The 26,395-nt window shown below is 40.6% G+C and overlaps 1 protein-coding gene across 1 annotated transcript in view; it reads right to left on the bottom strand.

Annotated features, from left to right (window-relative positions):
• SPECC1L (sperm antigen with calponin homology and coiled-coil domains 1 like) overlaps nucleotides 1-26,395 on the bottom strand; it is a 141,086-nt gene that overhangs the window by 48,315 nt on the left and 66,376 nt on the right. The window contains exons 6-10 of the mRNA XM_030292418.1: nucleotides 23,692-23,765; nucleotides 22,372-22,547; nucleotides 17,970-18,133; nucleotides 13,554-13,645; nucleotides 7,522-7,612 (exon numbers count right to left, since the gene is read on the bottom strand). Of these exons, the coding sequence (XP_030148278.1) occupies nucleotides 7,522-7,612; nucleotides 13,554-13,645; nucleotides 17,970-18,133; nucleotides 22,372-22,547; nucleotides 23,692-23,765 (597 nt within the window). The remainder of the gene's footprint in view (nucleotides 1-7,521; nucleotides 7,613-13,553; nucleotides 13,646-17,969; nucleotides 18,134-22,371; nucleotides 22,548-23,691; nucleotides 23,766-26,395) is intronic.

The raw sequence follows: 26,395 nt of genomic DNA, 5'->3' as shown, positions 1-26,395 counted from the left end.
CTCTAATAAAAGCAAGCAGGGATCCTCGGAGAAGTGGTTAATTCCAGAGCTAGTAGAGGGAAAAGAACAAGTCTGGATCACTTGGTGCCCAAAAGTAAGAAAGTGCTTTTGAGGGGAGGGGGGCTGTGTCAAAAGAGCAAGGAATCAATGTGAAAGAGTTCCCAGTGGCTTCCAAGTTGAAATAATTTAACAAAAGAAATAACAGTAAGAGATTACAACCCAAAGAATAAAATAAATGCCCATGAGTCTATACTAATACAAATAAATGTTATAAATAGAACAATAGATATAATAATATAAATAATTCCTTACAGAAAGAAAGAAAACAAAATCATGGTATAGAACACCACAGTAATGATTACTGCAGGCAAAATACACAAACAGATGCTAAAAGCAGTGAAAGAAAGTTTAAACAGGAACAGGATATTTATTAATTACCAGCAGCCAACCATCTTAACCAAGTGATCATGGCCAACATCGCCAGTAGTAAGATGTACTGACCTTACGTGCCCCTGATGATGATACCCTGAGAAGGGCACCTCACCTCTGTCGGGGTGCTTTCCCGACAGTACACAACCTCAACCCCATCAGAAGGAAATACTACACAAACCCATACTGAGAGATATTCTAAAAAGTTCACTGGTTAGTATTCTTCAAAGTCATGAAAGAGAAAGACTGATAAACTGGTGGAGACTTTAGGAGGTAAGACAACTAAGTCTTAAAGTGGGGCCCGGGATTTGACCCTGGAATAAAAAATGGGCAGCAGTGGAAAAACTGGTGAAATCCAAAGTCTGTAGTTTAGTTCATAATATTTTAATGATACGGATTTCTTATTTTTGATAACTGCCCTATGGTTGTATAGGATGCTCACATAAGGGAAGCTGGGGAAAGAGTGTAAGAGAGTTCTGTAATATTTTTCCAACCCTTCTGTAAGGCTAAACTTATCTCAAGAGTTTAAAGGCTGAGAGAACACCATAAATAAATATTGTAATGCATGCTCAAGTGTACCGACTGCAACTTACCTTGAAAAGCATTAAAAAAAAAAAGCATTAAAAAAAAAGATGGATAGAGGGATGGATAAATATGATAAAGTGAACACAGCAAAATGCTATAGCATCTAGATAGTAAGATGTGGGTTTCCACTATATAATTTCTTGCAACTTTTCTGTATGTTTGAAATTTTTCATAATAGTATGTTGGGAAAAAAATATGAGCCTAGATACTCTGGTTTATCAAGACAAATACCAAGAACTACAGAGAAAAAGAAGGGAAGGGCAGGGGCGGAGAAGGGGAATGTTTCAAAGTGAATAGGTAGATACTCACTAGACTATAAATAAAAGAGGGTAGTGTAGTAGTATGTCTATTTGAATTTTCCCTAGGAATTGTGCTGCTAGAGCTGGATCTAGGGCTGGATCAGATCCAGAATCTGATTTAGATCTATCCTCTGAAGACTGAAAATTACTGTGAAACTTTGTAAACAGAAAGCTCTTTTGCTTTTACTTATATTAACTTAAAAGAGACTATAACTTTTAACAAAGATTTGGCTTTCTAGTAAAACCTCCTTTGTATCACATTTATTATATGCACCCTTACCATAAATCAATGTTTTCAAAATACTGTGTTTTGAAACTTTTTTACATCTCTAGATTTAAGTAATACAATTTAAACAGATGATAAGAGTATGAATTTCTTGGGGCGCCTGGATGGCTCAGTCGGGTAAGCATCTAACTCCCGATTTCAGCTTAGGTCATGGTCTCACAGTGGTGGGATCGAGCCCCACGTGGGGCTATGTGCTGTCAACATGGAGCCCGCCTGGGGTTTTCTGTCTCCCTCTCTCTCTGCCCCTCCCCGGCTTGTGTGTGCACATGCACTCTCTCTCTCTCTCCCCCTCAAAATAAATAAACAAACATTAAAAAAAAAGAAAAAGAAAAAAAGAGTATGAATTTCTTTGGAGCACCTGGGTGGCTTAGTTGGTTTGAGTGTCCAACTCTTGATTTTGGCTCAGGTCATGATCTCAGGTCAGGATCAAGCCCTGTGGCAGGCTCTGCACTGAGCATGGAGTCTGCTTAAGACTCTGACTCACTCATTCTCTCTCTCTTTCTCTCTCTCTCTCTCTTTCTCTCTCTCTCTCTCCCCCTCCCTCTCTCCCTCCATTCCCCCCACCACTCACTCACACTTGCTCTAAAATAAAAATTTTTTTCATCAAGTATGAATTTCTTTACAGAACATAACTACACTTGGATTAATCAACTTTCACAGATACCAAATATCTGAGCCATGACACAGGACACTCACCAGGTCACCCTGATACTAAGCAAACCTAGGTTCCCCAACCATCTGCAACATCCAGCTGAGGTCTTTTGCTTAACACTCTGGACCTTATAAGATCACTGTGCAAGTGGGGACAGTAAACACCTTTTCAACCACCTGTATGCATGTATCTGGTTAGCAGATCTATCCTTTCCTGCTTACTAGGCCATAAACACTAACTCATATCCTATCTACAAAGAGTCACTAAGGGGGCACAATCATGGCCCTAACCAACATTACCAACCAAACAGCATTTGATTAGTCCATTTATGATAAGATTTCTCGACTGAAACATTTTTCTGCAACTGACACATAAGCATGATGCTAAATAGAGCAAACACAAAACCCCTATACCTGTTATAATACGCTTAACTGACAAAAACACCAAATTCTCTAACTTAAGTGTAGTAGAACAAGAGGCAGCACCTTTTAAAATTTTGGTAATGAAGCCACTGAAATTTTCAAAATGAAAATTATACATTGTTCTTTAATTTATGTTATAATAAAAGAAACCATCAAGGAAGAAAAGTGCTTCAAGAGAGAGCCTAGAAATCCTACTCTCTTATCACAGTTTGGATAACCATGGTGGCTTTTTATGACCAAGAATCACTTGGTTGTTCTTAGTTGCTGGTTTTTTTTTTTTTTTTTTAAGTTTATTTTGAGAGAGAATGAGAGAAAGAGTGAGCAGGGGAGGGGCAGAGAACAAGGGAAAGAGAATCCCAAGCAGGCTCTGTGCTGTCAGTGTGGAGCCCAACACAGGGCTGAATCCCACAAACCATGAGATAATGACCTGAGCTGAAGTCAAGAGTCGGATGCTTAACCAACTGAGCCACCCAAGCCCCCTAGTTGTTCTTTGTTTTATACGTGGTTTCTTTCTCTAATGACTCTTTAAAATAAAAGATCACACTATCAACAAATTCTCAAATAAAATTCACCTAAGTAAAGGGGTGCCTGGGGGCTCAGTCAGTTGAGTTTCTGACTTTAGCTCAGGTCATGATCTCACGGGCTCGTGAGTTCAAGCCCCTCATCAGGCTCAATATCAGCATGGGAGCCCACTTCAGATCCTCTGTTCCCCTCTCTCTCTCTCTGCCCATCCCCTGCTTGTGTTCTCGCTCTCAAAAATAAACATTAAAAAAAAAAATTCACCTAGGTATGTTGCCCACTCTCTCTTGTATTTGCGCTGTTTCAGCTAAGCCCCATGAAGCACAGTCTAAAGTGGAGAAGGAGACCTGAATTAACACAGACTGACCACATACCCCCATACCCAATAGCATTATCATTTGATACATTACCAGATAATAAAATGAGGAGAACCAGGGAAATGTTGCATTCAGCAGAGCCCTGGAGACATTTAACACATTTAGTCTGTGTCAGTAACCTTGGCCCACCAACCTTCCACACCCCCATTCTGTACCCACAAAAGCCAAGTTAATAGGAAAAACTAAATAATAATTCTCTGCCCAATTTCCCCAATTTGTCCTTTCCCAGAATTACTTGGGGTGCTTATGAAAATGAAGTTTCCAAGCTCCCTTTCCAAGAGAGTATATGGCAGTAGATCTGAGGTGAGGCCCAGGATTCCCTATTTTACAAAACGACTCAAGTAAGTCTTGTCAACAGGTAAGTTCAAGAAACACTGCAGGTGCTGGCTTTCCCCAGTAAACCTTGCCTAGTTGTGAGCCGATCAAGAAGAGCCTGGGAAGGTAGCTGCTGAAAGGGGAGAAGGCTCCCATGGTCGGCTTCAGCATGGCCTTCGGAAGTTTGGAGGGCCCTGAGTCACTTCTCACTGCAGCATGGGGCATCCCCATCTTTCTCCAACTGTGACATGGGGACTCGGTTTTTTCTGGTGTCCAAGGATCACCTCAAGGCTCTAAAGATAGGGGTCTCTCCCATAGGCCTGTCACTGGCCCAGGGTTATTTTATACATATTCTCAAAGGCTGTGGTATCGTGGCTCCTGGCTCCAACTGAACTTGGCGCTGACTGCAGACTTTATTGATAGAACTAGGGCACATGCAACAGGCAGCTGAGTGGGAGTGCTCCTGAACCCTTGGCTTCTATTTTTGTCCTGAGTGCCTGCAGCTTATAGATGCCCAAAACATAACGTGTAGTGATGCTTTCTCACAACCACCTGCCGGCAGCTAAGCAAAATTCTAGAGACCTTGGTTGCCTTGCAATGAACTAAAATCTTGTACTCAGACAATAAAGAGCCATCCTTCTCAGCCACTTGTGCTATTAAGTTCACACATAATAGTAATAAAATCTAACAGTGGGCATTTACTGTGGACTAAAATCTATGCTAAGCCTTTTACAGGCTTTAACTTCATTCACTCATCTTACAATTTATTATCAAGAGCCCAGTACTTTGTAACAAGTGCTGAGATACCTCAGTGAACCAAACAGACATAAATCCTTGAAATCACGGACCTCCCGGTTTAGGGAGGAGGCAGACAATAAAAGTTACAGACAAGTCAACTATGTAGCCTGCCCGAAGGGATAAGTACTAAGTTAAAATTTTTTAAAGGGAAGAGGGGTCCTGGAAAGGGCATGTGAAGGAGAGTGTGGTTTATAATTTTAAGTATGGCATGCAGGGTCCAGCTGAGGTGAGACTAGAACACCTCACCTGCACTGAAGGAAGGCAAGAGTGGGCTGTCCGGACACACAGCAGAGCACTCCAGCAGCAGACATGCCAGCCCAAGGCTCCTCAGTCAAGAGTGTGCCTGAGTGCCCAGGGAGCACAAGGAAGCCCATGTGGCTGAGCAGAGTGACTGAAAGAGAAATGTGGGAAGGCCAGAGAGGCAACCAAGGCCACACTGGGAGGGCCTAGAGACCACTAAGAGAACTCTAGCTTTTCTTCTGAGAGAAATGGGGAGCTAGGGGAAGGTTTTGAGTAGAATGACGTGTTACAATTTCTATTTTTCAAGATTATGCTGGCTGAAGGGTTAAGAATAGACTGTGAGGGGGATTAAGAATCTTTTTGCCAGAACCCCTGTGAGAAATGATGGTGGCCTGACCAGGGAGATGGTGGTAGAGGGAAGAGCAATGCTCCGAATCTGGATGCAGAGCCAATGGAGCTTCCTAAAGAATGAAACAGTTTTGTAACTTTGTAATGGTGACAGATGGTATTTAGTAACTAGACTTACTGTGGTGATCATTCTGTAAGGTATACAAATACTGAATCATCGTGTTGTATACTTGAAACAAATACAATGTTATATGCCAGTTATACTCCAATTAAAAAATGGATTTGATCATGAAAAAAAAAAGAGCCACACAGTTCTCACATATGGGGTCTAAGATAAAGAAGGGGGTTAAGGATGATTCCAATAAAACTGCCATTAACTGAGACGGAGAAGACAGATTACAGGTAGAACAAGTTTAGGAAATGCGAGAATCTTGTACTGGACACACTCAGTCTGAGAGCATTCAATATCAAAACGGAGATACGAATAGGCAACTGGATAGATGAGTCTAGAGTTAGGGGAGAGAAACAGACTGGAGATATCCATTTGACAAATAACAGTTAAAGCCATGAAAAAGAATATAGTAACAGCGTGAGTACAAAGAGAGAAGAGAGGCCCAGGGACTGAGCTCAGAGGCACACCACCACTGACAGGTCATGGAAGGGGAGCAAGCACAGGAGATGGATGAGCAGCCTGGGAGGGAGGGAGAAGACACAGGAATGGGCATCACAGAAAGCAAAAAGAACATCCCAGAAAAGGGAGTGCTCAACAGGGCCACATGCTGCCTACAGTTCACAGCAGATGAGGACTGAGAGGTTAGAACCACAACATCACTGACAACCTTGACAGAAGCAACCTTGGTGGAATGGTAAGGGTGAAAGACGGAGAGTGGATTTAAGAGCCCGGGAAGAGAGAGATTTAAGAAGTTTGCGATTATTTCCAATTCACAGATGAGAAGACAGCCTCAAAGAAGTCAATGGCCAGGACACACGAGGCTGATGATATATGCACTCTACACATACATAATCCTTAATGAATTCATCTGGGAGGGAAGGGTGAGAACATGGTCAAGATGTAGACAGAGACTTGATACCTTCTATTCTTTTTTCCATTAACAAAAGGACCTTCTGAGAGGAGAAAAGACCTCAAGTCATGATTGATGAAGGCACCAGGGCAAAGAAGCAGGGGTAGAAGGCAAGCCTTTGTACAGGGAAGGGAGCAGCAGCACCATCTTGTGTTCCATTGTCCCTAAATATGGGCACAACCAGTTCATCTGAACATTCAAGACTGGCTGCAAAGGGCCAGTTCCATTGCCAAAAGGAATGCCTCCTGCACCAGGTGCTTCATGGAGTCCATAGAGCATCCTCTGGGTTCTTTAAAGGGTTAATTCTCTCAAGTCTGCTTATTTCCTCCCCAAAACTGCTGAAACTTTGTAGTCTCACGCTTAGAAGCTACCTGCCACAACCAAGAAAATGTGCAGAGAAACACATGGAGGTGTCCAGCATGCATCAGTGAGAAGAGCTCCAGGCTCCTGAGGGATGTGCACCCCTGAGCACATCCATGCCTACCGCAAAAGAAGTCCGACATCTGCATCTCACAGCACCATCCCCGATGCCAGAAACCATTTCTCCAGTGCACTTCAGCACCATACAGGAAGAGGCAGTGTAGGTAAGAAGAAGGAGCTCTCACTTCCAAAGGCAGGAGATGTGGGTTCTGGTACTGGCTCTACCACAAGCTGTGTGAAAATGACCAAACCCCTTACCAGTGGACAAAGGAATGGACCTTATCTGGACCTCATGTCTCAGAGTCTCAGTTTCCTCTTGTGGACAGTAATACAGAATACAGAGGTTGAAAGAATGGGCTTTTTGGTCAGGCTGCCTGGGTCCACTATTCATGAACTATGTTAACCTGTGTTAAATTATTTAACTTTCTGAAACCTCATTTTTAGTAGCTATAAAATGCAAAGGCCAGTACGTACCCCATGAAGAACTATGAAAACAAAGTGTCCAGTAATGGTGTGGACCCTCCACTGCCTACTGTAATGCTACGAGAGAGCTGTCTTCCAAGATGCATTTATTAATAACTAATCTCCCCATCTATAACTAAGACATATAATTAGTAAACTTCTGATAAAGATATATACCAGATCAGTTGAAATAATGTCAAGAACAAAGAAAATCAAAATTTATTTAGCCAAAAAAGTCTAAAGAATAAAAAATGAATAGTGAAAGTGAAAGACTGTGACAGATATACCTTGAACAGGGATCTCCCCATAGTTTGGTCTCTTATCTGTCAGCGCTGTCAAGGGTTTGGATGCAGAGATTGGCCCACTTATAGAATGTCTCTGAAATCATAAGATAAACGGTATCAAAGTTAGCTTAAATCTAGAGCTGGGACTCACAAATAAAGTCAATGTTGTAGAGAGTAAATATTTAGTTATGAATTTGCATAATTCTTTCCACATGATTATAATAAGACTAACCATACACACACTTACAGGCATATAATGCAATCAATACACTATTTTAAAAATTCACAGAAATATCCCATGTGCCCATTACTGTTTACCCCAATGGTAACATGTACAGTATAATATCACAACCAGGATACTGACATTGATACACACAAGATAGAGAACATTTGCATCACCACAAGGATGCCTCCCATGACTTTTGTATAGTCATACTTTCCTTCCCCACATCACTGACCCCTGGTATTTTGAGTGTGATCTCATTATTTTGTTTAAAGAAAATTCTTAAATATTACATACCAATCAGCTAAATATGAAATGTGCTCCTACTACAACTGCCCCAGTACAACCCGTCATCTTGATCCAGCACCACTGCAGTGGCTTCCCCACTGGCTTCCCCATCTCTGATCTTATACCTTCTCTCCTCTGCTTCATCTCCTGCCATCTCTAGGTAATGCTCAAATACCACCAAACTACTTATTTTCACACAGTCCATGGTGTTTACATCTCTGTCCTTTCTGTCATGCCTATTTCCCCAGTCTTTTTTTTCATCTAGTGAGCATCAAACTACTTATTTCATATTCCCAGGAGAAAAGTATGCACGGCTCAACTTCACATCCTTATCAACAGTTGATGTGGTCTTTTAATTTTAGCCATCTGAAAGGGTACATAATGGGATCTTATTGTAAATTTAATTTTTACCTCCCAGTGACTAATGATGTTGGACATCTTTTCATGTGTTTACTGGCCATTTGTGTATCTTCTCTTAGGAAGGGACTTTTAAAATCTTTTGTCTGCAGGGCACCTGGGTGGCTCAGTTGGTTAAGCATCTGTCTTTGGCTCAGGTTGTGGTCTCGCAGTTTGTGAGTTCGAGCACAGACCCTGCTTTGGATTCTCTCTCTGCCCCTCCTCTTCCCTCTCTCTGGCGCTCTCTCTCTCTCTCAAAAATAAATAAATAAACGTTAAAATCTTTTGTCTGCTATTTACTGGTTTGTCTTCAATCAAGAAGACAAATACATCTTGGAATACAAGTGTTTTGACAGATAAATGTATTGCAATCATATTCTCCCCAGTCTTTCATCTCTTAATGTTTTTTTTGTTTTGTTTTGTTTTGTTTTGTTTTGTTTTGAAGGAGAGAGACAGAGCATGAGCGGGGAAGGAGCAGAGAGAGAGAGAGAGAGAGAGAGAGAGATACAGAATTAGAAGTGGGCTCCAGGCTCTAAGCTGTCAGCACAGAGGCCAATGTGGGGCTCGAACTCACAAACTGTGAGATCATGACCCGAGCTGAAGTCAGACACTCAACTGACTGAGCCACCCAGGCACCCCTCCAGTCTTTCATTTCTTAATTATCTCTCAGAGCAGTTTCAAATTTTGATGCCCAATTTATTACTTTTATTTTATAATTCATTCTTTTTGTGTCCTAAATAAGAAATCCTGGCCTTCTCCAAGGTCAGGATGATTTTCTCTAATGTTTTCATTTAGAAGTTTTGTAGCTTTAGCATGTACATTTAGGTCTACAGTCAATTTCAGGTTTTTTTGTTTGTTTTTTTTTAAGTTTATTTTGAGAGAGAAAGAAAGAACATGGGGGAAGGGCAGAGAGAGAGGGAGAGAGACAGAATCCCAAGCAGGCTCTGCACTGTCAGCATAGAGCCCGATACGATGTTCAAACTCATGAACTGTGAGAGCATGACCTAAGCTGAAATCAAAAGTCGGACACTTAACCAACTTATCCACCCAGGAGCCCCAGTTTCAGTTTTTATACATGCCTTGAGGTAATGGTTGTGGTTATTCTTTCCCCATGTTGATTCTAGCTGTTCCAGAATCCTTTGTTGGGAAGGCTATCCCTCTCCATTGAATTACCTGGTCACCTTTGTTGAAAATCAACTGACCTATTGCTGGATTTTCTATCTATTCTGCTGATCTAATGTCTATGTTTAAACTTACGTCAATAACTGCAACTTCTGGTACTCTAGCTATTTGTGGGATGGGGAGTTTACCAGCTTAATAAAGACTTTGTAAAAATGAATAAATAAACAAACTAGGTTGGTACCACACTGTCTTGATTACTGTAAGTGTTGTAATCAGGTAGTATAAGTCCTCCAAATTTGTTTCCTTTTTTATCCCCCAGATGCTCTGGATATTCAGGGTCCTTTGAATTTCCATATAAATTTAAATCTTTATTATCAATTTCTACAAAATAGCATGCAGAACTGTCATTGGGATTGTGCTGAATCTACAGATCAACGTAAGGGAGAACTATAAGATAATAACAACGAGTCTTCCAATCCATGAATATATCTCTCCATTTATTACTTAATTTCTCTCAGCAATGTTTTATACTTTCCACTGTACAGATCTTGCACAGTATTTTGTTAAATGTATTGCTAAGTATTCCAATTAAAAAAATTTTTTAATGTTTATTTATTTTTGAGAGAGAGAGACAGAGTGCGAGAAGGGGGAGGGGCAAAGAGAGAGGGAGACACAGAATCCGAAGCGGGCTCCAGGCTCCGAGCTGTCAGCATAGAGCCCGATGCGGGGCTCAAACTCATGAACTGTGAGATCATGACCCCAGTCTAAGTCAGACACTTAACCCACTGAGCCACCCTGGCGCCCCAGTATTTCAATTTTAAATTATTCACTGGAGTGACTAGATCTAAGAGTTAGCAAGAGGGGTCCTCAAGACATAGCTAATCTTTTTATAACCTTACCTTGTAAGTGACATCCCATGCCTTTTGCCACACTCTATTCATCAGAAGTGAGTCAGGAAGTCCAGCCAACATGGTTCCATAAGAGTGTGACTACCAGGAGGTGAAAGTCACTGAGAAGTATTTGAGAGGTTGAGTACCCCAGTTACTCATGGATCTCCTAGGTCTTTTTGAGCTTTATTTTTAAGGTCTTTTAAGGTAGGTCTAGCATAGTGTTTACTCAAGAGCTGCTATTTAGTTCTACTTCATGGTGTGCCCCTTAGGGGTCTCTAACGAATGTTCCAAGTATTGCAAGATTTCTCCATGGTGACCAGTGACAACTCAAACGATTCCCTGCCCTGTGTGAACTATGGGAAGTGTTTGCTTGACAGCTCCCTGGTAATTCTATTTCCTGAAAATTGTTCATGCAGCCTTGTGAGAATTCACCCTGTGACTGGCATTTAAGCAAAGACTCACAGGGATGCCTCTGCAGAGTTCTAGACCCTTCCTCTGTGTAGCTCCCTTCTCCCAGGTCCTCTGCCCTGCAAATTCTAGCTCTCTCATTCTTCCTGAATGCTGATCTGGGTCTCTTCAGACCCAACTAGTTCCCCCTTCCCAGCTCTATCTGGATTCATCTCCCCTGTACCACCATCTGAAACCTCCCTACAGGACACGTGTGGACCCAGCAGGACTTTTCTTAACTTGTTCTCATGGATCACAGTCTTGTACTGCCTGTTGTATGTGTCTGAATATAACTGCTTCCTATAATTTGTCCAGTGCTCAAGTTGCTTGGGGTGGCAGAGCAATCTGGCCGCCACTCCTGCACAGCTAGAAGAATTCCCACTCAGAGAGTTTTGGAAACTAACAATGCCAATCTTGGGCCCTATTCCATAGAGATTCTCATTCACTAGGATGAAGCCCAGGAATCTATGATTTTTATGCACAATTAGGTTTGAGAAGCACTGTGCTAACTATAAATAACCAAGGACTACAAAGCTACTAAATGGGACTTGTAATTATTAACTTTTTCAACTTACAGAGATCTTTTACCTCCTATCTTTACAAAGATTTACAAAGTCATGCTTTGTACATTAAATTTCAACTGACATATACCATTTAAAGAAACTTCACCTTATTTGAAGTTTATACTTTGCACCTTTATTTTGCTTTTATTTGTATCTTGAGGTCTTTAGAAAAAGTGTGATTAACAGAGAGCACATAAAGAGCATTAAATCTGGGCACCTTGCTGGCTCAGTCGGTTAAGCGTTCAACTTTGGCTCAGGTCATGATCTCGCAGTTTGTGAGTTTGAGCCCCACACTGGGCTGTGCTGATAGCTCGAAGCCTGGAGACTGCTTCAGATTCTGTGTGTGTGTGTGTGTGTGTGTGTGTGTGTGTGTGTGTGTGTGTGTCTGCCCCTCCCCTGATCGCACTCTGTCTCTCTCTCTCTCAAAAATAAACAAACATTAAAAAAAAAAAAAAGCATTACATCTATAGATGGGATATGGAATTCCCTTGCCTTCTTGTAAATTAAGAGCATAACACCTTCTATATACATGCAAATACAGAGCCACTAACTTGCAGCATTACAAATGCAGGAGTGCACTTTTACCCCAAACGTCACACAGGAAAAAGTTAAAAAAAAAAAAGTATTCATTAGCAAAATACATGGCCAATAATAGTTAACACAGAACAAAAGTCTCCACTCACAAATAAAATGCTCCCAAACCCTATGGCCAAGGCTACCCTGTATCACAGGGTACTAGGTTGAAGGCCATTTTTTCTTTGGCTACTCTCACCTAAGTGGAAAAACTCCACCAGAGCCATTCTTTCCAAAAGTAGCTAACCAACAAGAGCACAGTGAGAGGGCCTCTTGGGCACTACAGAGCAACAGCCATCTGCCTTGCTTCTGGTCTGCATTTCCACAGTGGTCGAAGAGCAACTTTGGAGACTTGTCTATAATGGATTAGCAATGCCCTTGTGCTAGCAATGCCCTTGTGATATAAAATGGTCCACAATGAACCACACTTTTCTGAATTCATACCTTGTGCAGAACCCTCCCACTCTGAATCTGTGCTAGCTTTATGACTTGGCTGGACCAAAAGAATGGGACAGAAGTGACACTGTCCAAGTTCCAAGACGAGGTCTTAAGGGGCTTTGCTAACTTCTACATTCACCTTCATGGAGTTCATGGAGTTTGAGGCACTGCACCATGAAGGAACCTGAGTGGAAAGACCACATGGAGAGAGTGACCCAGGCCCCAGACCACCCTCCGGCTAAATGCAGCTGCAGAAGTGAGCCCACGCAAAACCAGCAAAGAACTGCCTGGTCGGGGCGCCTGGGTGGCGCAGTCGGTTAAGCGTCCGACTTCAGCCAGGTCACGATCTCGCCGTCCGTGAGTTCGAGCCCCGCGTCAGGCTCTGGGCTGATGGCTCAGAGCCTGGAGCCTGTTTCCGATTCTGTGTCTCCCTCTCTCTCTGCCCCTCCCCCGTTCATCCTCTGTCTCTCTCTGTCCCAAAAATAAATAAACGTTGGGAAAAAAAAAAAAAAAATTAAAAAAAAAAAAAAAAAGAACTGCCTGGTCAACAGTGAAATGTGAAAAATAATACAACTGCTGTCTTAAGCCACTAGGCTTTGAAGTGATTTGTTATATAGTAGAGACTCAGACATGCCAACTACAACTTCTACTTAGAGAGATGGTCCCTGGAGCCACATGCCCAGGTTCGAATCCCAGTTCTATTACTTCTTCATTATATGAACCTCAGCAAGCTGCTTAACCTTTCTGGGCCTCAGTTTCTATATGTGAAAACTAGGGGTAAGAACAGTACCAAATACTCAATAGAGCTGTTTTAAGGATTAAATGAATTCACATTATAAAGCATTTGGAACAGTGCAGAACACACAGCAATTACTCAACCCCTGTTAGCTACTGCTATTATTGGAGACTTTCAGAAGAGCAACACAATTGACCTTTACATAATTTATCTCAATGTAAGGATACTTACAACATTTCACAATTCCAAGTACATCCCTCATGAGGTTGTCACTGCCCCCCTAACGTAACTGTAAATGACTGTGAAGAGGACTTTCAAGTGCTGAGGTCCTCACAGCCTACATGGTCATGGACACTTACCTGCATAGGGGAGACAGCTGCTGCAGGAGGGGTTTTCATAGGACTTGGACTCAGAGGCGTTCGAGGAATTGCAGCTGCAGCAGGGTTTGGTACTACAAAAACAAACAAATACTGAGTGTATCACTGTACAGTGGACACTTTCATAACTGGTCTCCCCTGAAAGGTTCCCAAATTATCCAATGCTCTGGCTCCCCTGGAAACCGTCCTGACGTCTAACCTCCACAACACAGACACAGTTGGGCCTAGCAGGTGGTGCTTCTCCTGACACTAGGTGGACTGCCTGTTCCTCAGAGTCCTTGCATTGATTCTCAACCCTGGTTATGCCAGTCATTTCATCTTTGCCATTTAATTAACTTTTGTAGTTAAAGAGCTCCATAAGCCAATGAAATTCAAGTTCAAAAAACCCAAGAGGAGTATTTCCATAAAGGCATCAGGTGAGAAGCCTGACCCACAGTGGATGCACATTCAACGAAGGAACACTGGAAAACAAAAACAAGAAACAAAGGAACGCTGGGCTCCTATTCATCTTTTCTCATGTTCTCCTGTGGAGTTCATCACTTCACAAGTATTTTCTGGTCTGCATTTAATGCATGATGTGTAATTATTCACTCGCATGTCAGTCTCCCTCTCTAAACTAAACTCTTCAAAAGTAGAATTCATTATTTACTCACTTCTAGATACTTGGGCTTGGTACAGATTCTGGTAGAGGGTGCATAAAAATCGTTATTCATTTGAAGTTAAATTAAATACAAAACAGGACAAACCAATGAAATCAGACATATCACACAGTGAGAAAAGATGAAGAAGTAGATTACTGTAGATCACTGTGGACCTTTTAAGGCAGCCAAGCACTTATATTTAAATTGCTATTTCTTTTTAAGTTTATTTATGCTGAGAGAGAGAGAGAGAGAGAGAGAGGAGAGAGAGAGAGAGAGAGAGAGAGAGAATGAATCCCAGGCAGGTTCTGCACTGTCAGCTCAGAGCCCGATGTGGGGGCTTGATCTCATGAACCATGAATGAGATCATGACCTGAGCCAAAATCAAGAGTTGGATGCTTAACCGACTTAGCCACCCAGGCGCCCCTTAAACAGCTATTTTTAGATTCATTTTTTTTAAGGAAATAAAATTCACATAATAGAAAGTAATTTTAAAATGTATAGCTCAATGGTATTTAGTATATTTACAAGATTGTGTAACTATCATCACTTCTACCTAGTTATAAAACATCTTTATTACCCTAAAAGGAACCTCAGTATCTATTAAGCAATCACTTCCCATTGATCTCTACCTGAGCCCCTGCCAACCGCCAAACTGCTTTCCGTCTCTATGGATTTACCTATTCTGCCTATTTCCTATAAATGGAATCTTACAACCTGAAGTCTTTTGTGTCTGGCTGCTTTCACTTAGCATGTTTTCCACATGGTAGTATGTATCAGTACTTCTTTTATTCCTCCTTATAGCTGAATAATATTCCATCAGATGGACACACCATATTCTGTTCATCCACTGATCGATTAATGGACATTTGGGTTGTTTCTACATTTTGGCTGTTGTGAAAAGTGCTGCCATGAACACTTGTGTACAACTATCTGAATACTTATGTTAACTTGTTTTGCACATATAATTAAGCAGTGGAACTGCTGAGTCACTTAGATATATTTTATTATAACATTGCTTTTTCTTTTTTTTTTTTTTTAATGTTTATTTATTTTTGAGAGAGAGAGAGAGGGGTGGGGGAGGGCAGAGAGAAAGAGGGAGACACAGATTCTGAAACAGGCTCCAGGCTCTGAGCTGTCAACACAGAGCCCAACGCGGGGCTTGAACTCACGAACTGCGAGATCATGACCTGAGCCGAAGTCAGACGCTCAACCGACTGAGCCACCCAGGCTCCTGCCCCTTTAATATTGTTTTTTCAAAAAGATCAGTATAGAAGCAGATTTATCATCTTTTTGCATTAGAGCTCGTTTCATCAATATTTTGAATAACTGCATGACTTTTAGTGTAGACATTCCGTTATTATTTCATTTTAGAAGAATAGATTTTTATAAGTCTTTCTTTCATCTTAGTCCATCATATTACCCAGAGGTAGCCACTAACAAGAGTTCCAAGTGCATCTTTCTGCACTTTTAGTGCAAAAATCTATGTATTTAAAAAACAAAATCACGCTATACAATACTAGTCTGCAACTTACTATAAAGTATTGCAGGCACATTTTAACATCAGTACTTCGAGATTGACCTCATCCTTATTAAAAAATGCACAGTATTCTATTGTACTAATGGGTCATAACTGACTTAATCCTTTAAATGGGCACATAAGCAATTTTCAGGTTTTCCATTTTTTCAAACAACGCTACATTGAAAACTTTGTGTGTATAGCTGTATCTATGTATCTTTATAAACTTGTTCCAGTATCATGTATGAGAACTTCAGGGTCTCTGAATATGGCATTTTAAATTGGAAGATACTGTCCTCCAAAACATCTGTACCAACAGTGTGTGTGAGTATACAAGTGACTTTTGCTCTGATTTTAAGTCAAAGAAAACTGATTTGTGTATAGTCATAGAACATAGATTATAGAAACTCTATTATTAGAGTGAATTAGAATAAAGCCTATCATGAAGTTTAAAGAATTTTTAGAAGAAAATATAAATTTTATGACACATTATATTTAGTTGGGTTTTTTTTGAGATTTTACTTATTTTTTAAATGTCTACTTATTTTTTTTTTTTTCAACGTTTATTTATTTTTGGGACAGAGAGAGACAGAGCATGAACGGGGGAGGGGCAGAGAGAGAGGGAGACACAGAATCGGAAACAGGCTCCAGGCTCCGAGCCATCAGCCCAGAGCCCGACGCGGGGCTCGAACTCACGGACCGCGAGATCGTGACCTGGCTGAAGTCGGACGCTTAACCGACTGCACCACCCAGGCGCCCCTAAATGTCTACTTATTTTGAGAGAGACAGAGAGAGAGAGAGAGAGAGAGAAAGAGAAAGAGAGAGCACAAGCACATGTGAGTGAGTGGGAAAGGGGCAGAAAGAGGGAGAGAGAGAATCCCAGGCAGGTTCCATGCTCAGCACAGAGCCTGACATGGGGCTCAATCTCACCTCCTCAAAATCACAACCTGAGCAGATATCAGGAGTTGGACACTTAACTGACTAAGCCACCCAGAAGCCCTAAGATTTTAAGTAATCTCCACACTCAACGTGGCGCTCAAACTCACAATCCTGAGATCAAGAGTCACATGCTCTACTGACTAAGCTGGCCAGGTGTCCCCCATTTAGTTGTTTTTAAAAACTACATCCCTGGGGTGCGTGGGTGACTCAGTCAGTTAAGCATCCAACTCTTCATTTCAGCTCAGGTCATGCTCTCATGGTTTGTGAGATGGAGCTCTGCGTCAGGCTAAGGCTGACAGTGCAGAGCCTGCTTGGGATTTTCTTTCTCTCTCCTCCCTCTGCCCCTTCCCCTGCTTGTGCTCACTCTCTCTTTCAAAATAAATAAGCAAACATAAAAACTACATCTTTTTCCCTTTCCCAGAGCTGAGGATTAGAGAGATGAAAAGGAGGCAGGCATCTGAAGGTAGGAAGAATGAGCTTCTGGGTACAGAAGAGCCCATGTGACATGGAGCCTGACTTATTTCTGGACTGAAGTCCAGTGAGGCAGGAGTATAGAGAGCAGGGGAAGAGTGATCCAACTGAGGCAAGAGGAAGGCAGGGTCAGACCACGTAGGCATCTGGGGATCTGTATTTCATTCTAACTATAATAAAGCAGCTAAAGGAGTTTAAGCAAAAAAAAAGATCTTTTTGTCATGAAATGAAATGGAGAGAACTGAAATTAGAAGATATGGTGGTTGGTACTAGCAGTTGATTGTGCTGCTAGAGATGGAGAGAAGTAGACAGAACAAAGATGTGTCTGCTAGAGGCTAGACCGACATATGGAGGTGAGAAAGAAAAAGGATTTAAGGAAGGAGGATTTCTGGCTTAATTAACTGGGTAGAACAGTGCTGCCACTTACAAGGGGAAAGACTGAAGCTCAAGGACAAGAGTGTGGTTTTGGACAGAAGATGTGTAGGAGATACCTGAGTGTCAATGTCAAGCAGGCCTTTGGATTTATAGACTTATAGGAATTTAGAGGAAGGGAAAGAGCTGAATTCATACATCCGGAAGATTTTAGGCACAGAGAAGACACTCAAAATCCCAAGACTATCTTAAGACCAGGTCTGAGACCAAGATGTCTGAAGTCGAACAGACCCTAAGTCTCCTGCTAAAGTCACCTGACTGTAAGACTAACTCATTAATACTACATGAAATTTGATGAGGCTTAGAGAGTAGGATGGTAAAGAAAATCAAACCAGGCCAGAGAATTGATGGTAAGTGAATAATGACTGCCTGCCCATGGCATAGGGTATAAGAAATTACCTTGCGATGCACTGTCGAAGGATTTGATGAGGGTTTTTACCGTTGGGGTTGGCTCAGAGGAAGTTGAGGACCTTCTACTCAGTCCCATCCCTTGCCTTAAGGCTGCCAAATCTCTCTCAACAGCATTCATGTAGTTGTACACCCGGCCTCGCTCTTCCTCTTGCCTGAAAACAATATTGAAATCAGGGAGTTTTTACACATATACTAGCAAATACACATTTTCCCCTCCCTTCTGAAAAGCACTAAAAAGTATCAGTTTTTAAAAAGACATTATCAATAGAGCTGAGTAAATTACCTAGTCTAATATTCTCATTTGCTTGGTAAATTCCAGGAAATGATATTAAAATTTTTATATCAGGTTATACTAAATAGGTTAAGTAACCATCAGAATCCATTTTCATCTGAGTAAGTGTAAGGTGAGGACATCAGTAATCAATTAGCACTAAAATGGGAAGTGGACTGGCCAAATATCTTGACTCAGAACTGGGGATTTCAAGGTTATGTCCTGCTTTGAAGAGTCTGGGAATTCACCAGTACACATGGATTATCTGTACTAGCAGGATCTAATATGCCATGCATAGACATGGAAATACAAAGAAATGAAATCAAAGCTCATATTCTTTAAAACAAACAAAATCTGCTACAGTCTCCAAATAGATTTCTACAAAGGAAAAAAAAAAAAAAGCCTGGGCCCATATTAGTAACATGAGTCTCTGAGATGCTCAGTGTGATGGATCATGAGTCACTGAAAAAAATCAATTACACTTTATTTCTGGCCAGCTCTAATTCACTGAGCTGACAAAAGTTTTCATCTGTAATGAGATTCAGTTGCAGAGTTTGTGCATGTCATAAAACTATCAAGTAAGATTATAGGTGGACAAAAACAAAGTCAGACCTTAGGAAATTTTGGTAGCCACTTGGCTCTTCTGACAGTTTTTTTCCTCCAGATGTACCACAGGGTCTCATGCTCAGAAGGTTTAACAAAGAATCTGTAACAGTGATTATCAAACTTTTTGGTCTTGGAGACCCTTTTCACTCTTAAAAATTGCTGAGGATCCCAAAGAGCTTTTCTTTATGTGGCTTATATCTATTGACATTTATCGTAATGGAAATTTAAACTAAGACATATTTAAAATATTTAATGAACTAAAAATAAAAATAAGCCCAGGACTTATCAATATGACATATTTTTATGAAAAACAACTCTTTTCTAAAACCAAAAAAAAAAAAAAAAAAAGGAAAAGGAAGAAGAACAGCAGTGTTTTTATACTTCTCCATATCTCTTTGATAGCTGACTTAATGGAAGACTGCTAGGGGCACCTGCTAGGGGCACCTGGGTGGCTCAGTGAGTTAAACATCCAACTCTTGATTTTGGCTCAGGTCATGGTCTCAGTCTCACAGTCATGGGATTGAGCCCTGTGCTGGGTGCCGTGCTGACAGTGTGGAGCCTGCTGGGATTCTCTCCTTCCCCATCTCTGCCCTTCCCCACCTGCTTACGCACATGTTCTCTCTCTCAAAAAATAAACTTAAAACAAAATAGAAGACTGCTAGATTCTCATTTCTTCTCTATTCAGTCTATTGCAAAATAAAAAAGAACAAGCCTCACAGATAGTAGTAGCTGGAAAAGATTGTTTTAATGATATTAAAATAGATAACTGTGGCTTTTTAGACAACTGAGACTTTTTCCTTGATACTATACCAAAATGTAGTAAGTGGTGGCTACTTAAAAGTTAGGTGCAATGTGCAATTTGAAACCATGTGAATAAACTTTTCCTATTCTGTCCATTAAAAATCTCCTAGCCTAATGTGGAGAAAGAGGAACCTTTTGCATTGCTGGTGGGAATGCAAACTGGTGCAGCCACTCTGGAAAACAGTATGAAGGTTCCTCAAAAAATTAAAAATAGAACTACCCTATGACCCAGCAATTGTACTACTAGGTATTTATCCAAAGGACACAGGTGCACCCCAATGTTTATAGCAGCACTATCGACAACAGCCAAAGTATGGAAAAAGCCCAAATGTCCATTGACAGATGAATGGATAAACAATGGATATATGTGTGTGTGTGTGTGTGTGTGTGTGTGTGTATACACAACATATATATACATGTGTATATATATACACACACGTATATACATACATACATACATACATACATACATGGAGTATTACTTGGCGATCAAAAAGAATGAAATCTTGCTATTTGCAACAATGTGGATGGAACTAGAGTGTATCATGCTAAGAGAAATTTGCTAGTCAGAGAAAGACAAATACCGTATGACTTCACTCATATGTGGAATTTAAGATACAAAACAGATGAACATAAGGGAAGGGAAGCAAAAATAATATAAAAACAGGGAGGGGGGACAAAACATAAAAGACTCTTAAATATAGAGAACAAACTGAGGGTTGCTGGGGGGTTGTGGGTGGTGGGATGGACTAAATGGGCAAGGGGCTTTAAGGAGGATACTTGTTGCGATGAGCACTGGATGTTATATGTAGGGGATGAATCCCTGGATTCTACTCCTGAAATCATTATTGCACTATATTTTAACTAACTTGGATGTAAATTGAAAAATAATAAATATAAATAAAAATTTAAAAAAATAAAAATCTCCTAGTCTACCTGACATTTTAAATAGATTTTTACCCATATGTGACTGTGTAAGATCATGCATTGGTCATACTCAGTGTTCACTGAGTTACCTGAATTTTCCAAATGTTGACATCTGTCATCACAGGATTTATTTTTTAAAAGTCACATTTGTTTATATCCCCAGTGATCTCATCAGGAAACTCTTTAAATATGGGAAGCTGCCAAGCTTGCGACGGTGGATACAAGTTTCCCCAAATCCTAACATTCACTTGAAAGCCCACATTTTAGCACTGGCAACAAATATGACCAGCTGTTTTCCTTGAAATGACATGGACAATCTCTCTTAATTCGTCTTCAAGAAATATCCACCAAATCGGAATACCCATAGTTTGCCAGTCAGAAAAAAACTCAAAACAATCACAGAAAGCTTTCCTGGAGACAATCTTGTACTTGGGTATATAGCAGACAGAATGCCAAGTGCTTTATGTATACTTCCCATTCATCACATGGAATGTTACAAAGAATATACTCAAGGACCAAAAGTTAGTAAAATTATTACATCAAAGACATCTTTAGGACGCAATGGAATGATTCTATAAGAACAGAATTTCAGTTACTCGGGATAGCTTTAGAATGAAACATTTCTGATACACCATTCATTTAATAGTATACAGAAAGAAGGTAAAGTAATAGGAGTTTTACACCAATAGAGAAACAATACTCTTCCACCTCATTCTATGTTCTGCTTAAGGAAGCCAAAGAAAAATGGTTTAGTAATACTTTTCTCTGGGTCATACACTAGAGCTAGGCAACAATAAGACAAGATAGCTTTTCAATGATATCCTGTTAAATATTTTTCTATATTTTTTCCTCTATCTACTTAAGTAATGCATAATCAAATTCTTTTTTTTTTCTTTCAGTAAACTCTATGCTCAAAGTAGGGTTCAAACTCACGACCCTGAGATCAAGAATCACATGCTCTACTGATTCAGCCAGCCATTATCAAAATCTTAGTAATATCCTCAAACATAAAAACTACTGCCCCCCTCCTCCACTCATTAGATGGAGTTTCACTGAGGAACTCAGAGCATATCACAAATGTCATCTCATCTAATACTTAACATGGATTTCCAATGACCTCTATGTTAGGTGGGAAAAAACACTACTATAGAGATCCAGATGGTTATAAACATTACAACAAGTGAAAACTCCTCAAGCTGAGTGATGGAGAGAAACTCACTTTGCATTCTTTATTTGGATCTCTAACAATATTAAAGTATACTCATCATTGCCCTGAGCACTGTATAGACAGATCTCCTTTAAACCTTACAGCAATACTGTAAAGCAGGCAGTACTGTCTCCATTTTAAAGATGAGCAAACTGAGGCTTGGGGAAGTTAAGTGGCCTGACCAAGAACACACAGCCAGTAAGAGGCAGAACTGGACAGAAGCCAAGCCTGTCTGCCTCCAGAGTATACATCCTTAATCAGAGGCTATTAATCTAAAGAAAAGTAACAGTACTGGAGTGTGTGGATACAGGAAAGGAGAGACCATAAGGTACCATTCTGGCCCCTTCAGAGTTATTGATTACAGACACTGCCAACAGCTCTGAAAGATCCATATAGGCTGTGCTATTTTACAGGTGTCATAAAACGAGGCCAGGAAAGCTGAGTAACTCCCACTAGCATCCATACTCAGTCACACTAGTGTCAACCCCCACATTCTTTCCGTAATACCACATCACAAAATTGGGATTTAAGTGTTCTCTATTAAAACATAAGCGCACAATTGGCTTCTTAAAACATACTTGCGTGACTTTATTTCCTCCAATTCTTTTGTGAGTTTCTCATTTTTTTCTTGAGCCTCATGTAACCGGCGCTTCAGATCACCAATCTCCTCTTGGGCTTCAGATTTAATGTCATTTGCAATGACCACAGCAGTCTGGAGATCAGCTTGAAACTGCCGCCATTCTGCAGATTCTTCCTACATTAAAAAACTAAATTTTTATTTCCAAAAGAAAGTAATAAAAACTTATAAAAACAATAAAATGTATTTATGATTCAGACTGTAATGCACTGTCCTAAATGATGATTAATTTCTTTTAAATCCCAGAGAATTGCTATTACCATTTCTAACAGGCAACGGGTAATACAATTAATAGTAGTAAACTTATTCTTAATGAGGAAAAGGTTTTCTAGTTGATCTGTCTGCTAAGGCATCAAGCACGAGTGCTCAATCAGTATGAATGACAATAATGTCAAGCCTCCCTTCCTTATGCAAGTTTCTAAGTCTTATGAAAATAAACACATTATTTAAAATTTATATAGCATTTTACCTCTGAAAAGCTGAAGAAGGTAGATAAATGGTGTGTGAACCATACTGAAAGATTTTACATGAAAAACTATAAATATCCTGACATCAAAAACAGGAAAAAAAAAATCAAAAGTAAAGGAAAAGGAAGAGGAAGCCAGAAGAAAAACACAAAACTCAAACTAGGCAGACAAAATCATACAAAAAGAGGAGCTAAGGAACTGTATGATCTGCTGCTTCCCACAGTCATGGAGGATGCGGGTGTGGCTGGGTGGGCAACCCGGCCCCCCCCCCCCCGCCCCAGGGCGTCTCCTCCACCAGAGCCACAGCTGTCCACTTCCAGGCCCAGCATCCATCACCCCAAAGCAATTTTCTGACACCATGAATATAGCCTAAGTAACTGAGGCAGGACCCAAACTATGAGATGAGCTTCCCCAATCTGCATCAGAGTGGCACTGCTATTGGCAAGCTGATCAAATCCACAGAAGACAGAAAACCCAAATGGAAACAGCTTGGCTTGGGACACTTTCTAATCAAGAGCTTATAAACTTTCTTTCCAAAATATAACACTTGCTTTCTAAATCCATCTTTTAAAAATTACCACTCATAAATTACTAGTAGATTCTTCTATCCAGAATCTAGCACTGATCCCAACTTGAAATGATGCCATTTACTTTCTGCCCAAAGCCCAGTGGGATCAGTATTTTAACCGTATCTGAAGCTTAAGATGAATGCTAACACAGTCACAGGCTACATGGCACTCAACTTTCAGAAACCTAGGTTTTCTAATGAGATAATACATGAAGATTTATCCTACCCGAAGTCTCCTGTGGAGTGTCTTGATTTCTCTTTCCATGTCATGTTTTTGGTCCTGGAGTTTTTTAACCGTATCTGAAAAGAGCACAGAAGTTTAAATATTTATTCTTTAAGCTGTGTTCAAAAGGAATAATATAAAGGGAGGAGGAATTTAAATATAACATTAAAAAAAAGTCATCCTGCCCAAAGACTTTATTTTTAATACAAAACTTTAAAAGAAAAAAAGAATGTTCAATCCAAGTATTAACCAATATTACTTTCTATGGAAAATACCAAATTTAAATCACAATTTCTGGATTGCTTCCTTCCTCAGTGTCTAAATTCTGAAACAAAAAGTTAAGTAAAATCAATTGTTAGAAACACGCACATTGTTGGCTCATAACCAATCAAAATAACACTGACTACTATTAAAGTGTGAATTTTGGGGCGCCTGGGTGGCGCAGTCAGTTAAGCGTCCGACTTCAGCCAGGTCACGATCTCGCGGTCCGGGAGTTCGAGCCCCGCGTGGGGCTCTGGGCTGATGGCTCAGAGCCTGGAGCCTGTTTCCGATTCTGTGTTTCCCTCTCTCTCTGCCCCTCCCCCGTTCATGCTCTGTCTCTCTCTGTCCCAAAAATAAATAAACGTTGAAAAAAAAATTTTTTTTAAATAAAGTGTGAATTTTTAATCAAAAGGGTTATTAAATAAACTCTTTATGAAAGCATAACTTACTTTACACACTGGAAGAAATTCTAAGAAAGTGGTGAATTAGAAAAATGTTTACAGATTTCATTAATTATCTATATAATACCCTGGAGAGCTGCTATTTACATGAATTCTATGGAAAGTCGTTTTATAAAATAAGTGGTATATTCATAGAGTAAATTAATACTCCTCAAATAGTTCTTGCATAATATAAATTTTCTTCATATAATTCCACATTCACTGTAAACATTTAATTAGTACCGCTAATATGCAAAGTACCATTCTAGATACAGTGGGAATGCAAATGTGAAGGCACAGTCAAGACTGGTGCCCCTGGAACGAGAAATGTATGGGAAGTCACATTCTATTTGGAGGTTCTGCTCAAAAATCCATGCTTAAGAGGAAATGTCTTAGGAGGTGCCACACTGGTAAATGCCACCAAGTAAGTCTATCACAGTTGGTTACTTTGATAGCTCAGCACTTTCTCTTGGCTTAAGCACCAGAAAAGGCACTGATATCTAGAGACAAATACTCTAACTTTACCAGTTGTCCCCCACTGCAGGAGAATCCTATCCTTTCTGTGTTCCAACTGTTTGACTGTTAGTGCCAACACTATTAAATTTCTTTACACATCTGTCTTGACCACTAGACTGGAAACACTTCAAAGTCAGAAGCTATGTGGTAACTTCACAGTCCCAACACCTGGCACATGGTAGAACTGTAAACGGAATAAATGTCGAAACATGCAAGCTAATGGAAGGAGAAAGAGAAAGCAATACTAAAATCATAACCTATGGAGTTTTAAAAAATACTCCACTAACAGGACTGAACTTTCTTTTTTAATTTTTTTATTTTATTTTAGAGAGAAAGGGTGCATAAGCAGAGGAGAGGGGCAGAGGGGGGAGAGAGGGAGAGAGAGAGAGAGGGAGGGAGGGAAGGAGGGAGGGAGGGAGGGAGAGAGAGAGAGAGAGAGAGAGAGAGAGAGAGAGAATGCATCTTAAGAGGTCTCCTTGCTCAGCACAGAGCCCGATGGAGAGCTTGATCCCATGACTCAGGAAACCATGATCTGAACTGAAATCAAGAGTCAGATCCTCAATTAACTGAGCCACCCAGGCGCCCCTGAACTCTTTATTATCAGGGACATCATCACTATAGACATTGGTGTTTTTGGTAAAAATTCTCTCCTATTCATTACACTTTGTAGTAGGAACCTAGGCATAGTGAACACCTGCATGCAGTGTCACAGGTAATCAAAAAAATCTTTCTTAAGGGGCACCTGGCTGGCTCAGTCGGTAGAGCATGCGACTCTTGATCTCAGGGTTGTAGGTTCAAGCCCCACATTGGGTGTAGAGATTACTCAAAATTAAAATCTTAAATTTTTTTTTTCAACATTTATTTATTTTTGGGACAGAGAGAGACAGAGCATGAACGGGGGAGGGGCAGAGAGAGAGGGAGACACAGAATCGGAAACAGGCTCCAGGCTCTGAGCCATCACCCCAGAGCCTGACGCGGAGCTCGAAATCCCGGACCGCGAGATCGTGACCTGGCTGAAGTCGGACGCTTAACCGACTGCGCCACCCAGGCGCCCCTCAAAATTAAAATCTTAAAAAAAAATCTCGGAGTGTCTGGGTGGCTCAGTCAGTTAAGTGTCCAACTCTTGGTTTTGGCTCAGGTCATGATCTTGTAGTTCATGGGTTCGAGCCCCAACGCAGGTTCCCCATTGTCAGCACACAGCCTGCTTGGGATTATCTCCCTCTCCCTCTTTCTGCCCCTCCCCCACTCGTGCATGCTCTCTCTCTAAATAAATAAACTCAAAAAAAAAACAACCAAGAGAATAAAAAAATCTATCAATCAATTAATCAATCTTGGGGCACTTGGTTGGCTCAGCCAGTTAAAGTATGTGACTTCTGATCTCAAAGTTGTAGGTTCAAGCCCCATGCTGGGTGTAAAATCTTAGAAAAAAAACTTGCTTAAGCCAACAAATTATTAGCCTTTTTTTTTTTTAACGTTTATTTATTTTTGAG

The sequence above is a fragment of the Lynx canadensis genome, chromosome D3 (assembly GCF_007474595.2).
Source record: "Lynx canadensis isolate LIC74 chromosome D3, mLynCan4.pri.v2, whole genome shotgun sequence".
NCBI lineage: Eukaryota > Metazoa > Chordata > Mammalia > Carnivora > Felidae > Lynx > Lynx canadensis.
This window is presented reverse-complemented; position numbering and strand designations above follow the sequence as displayed.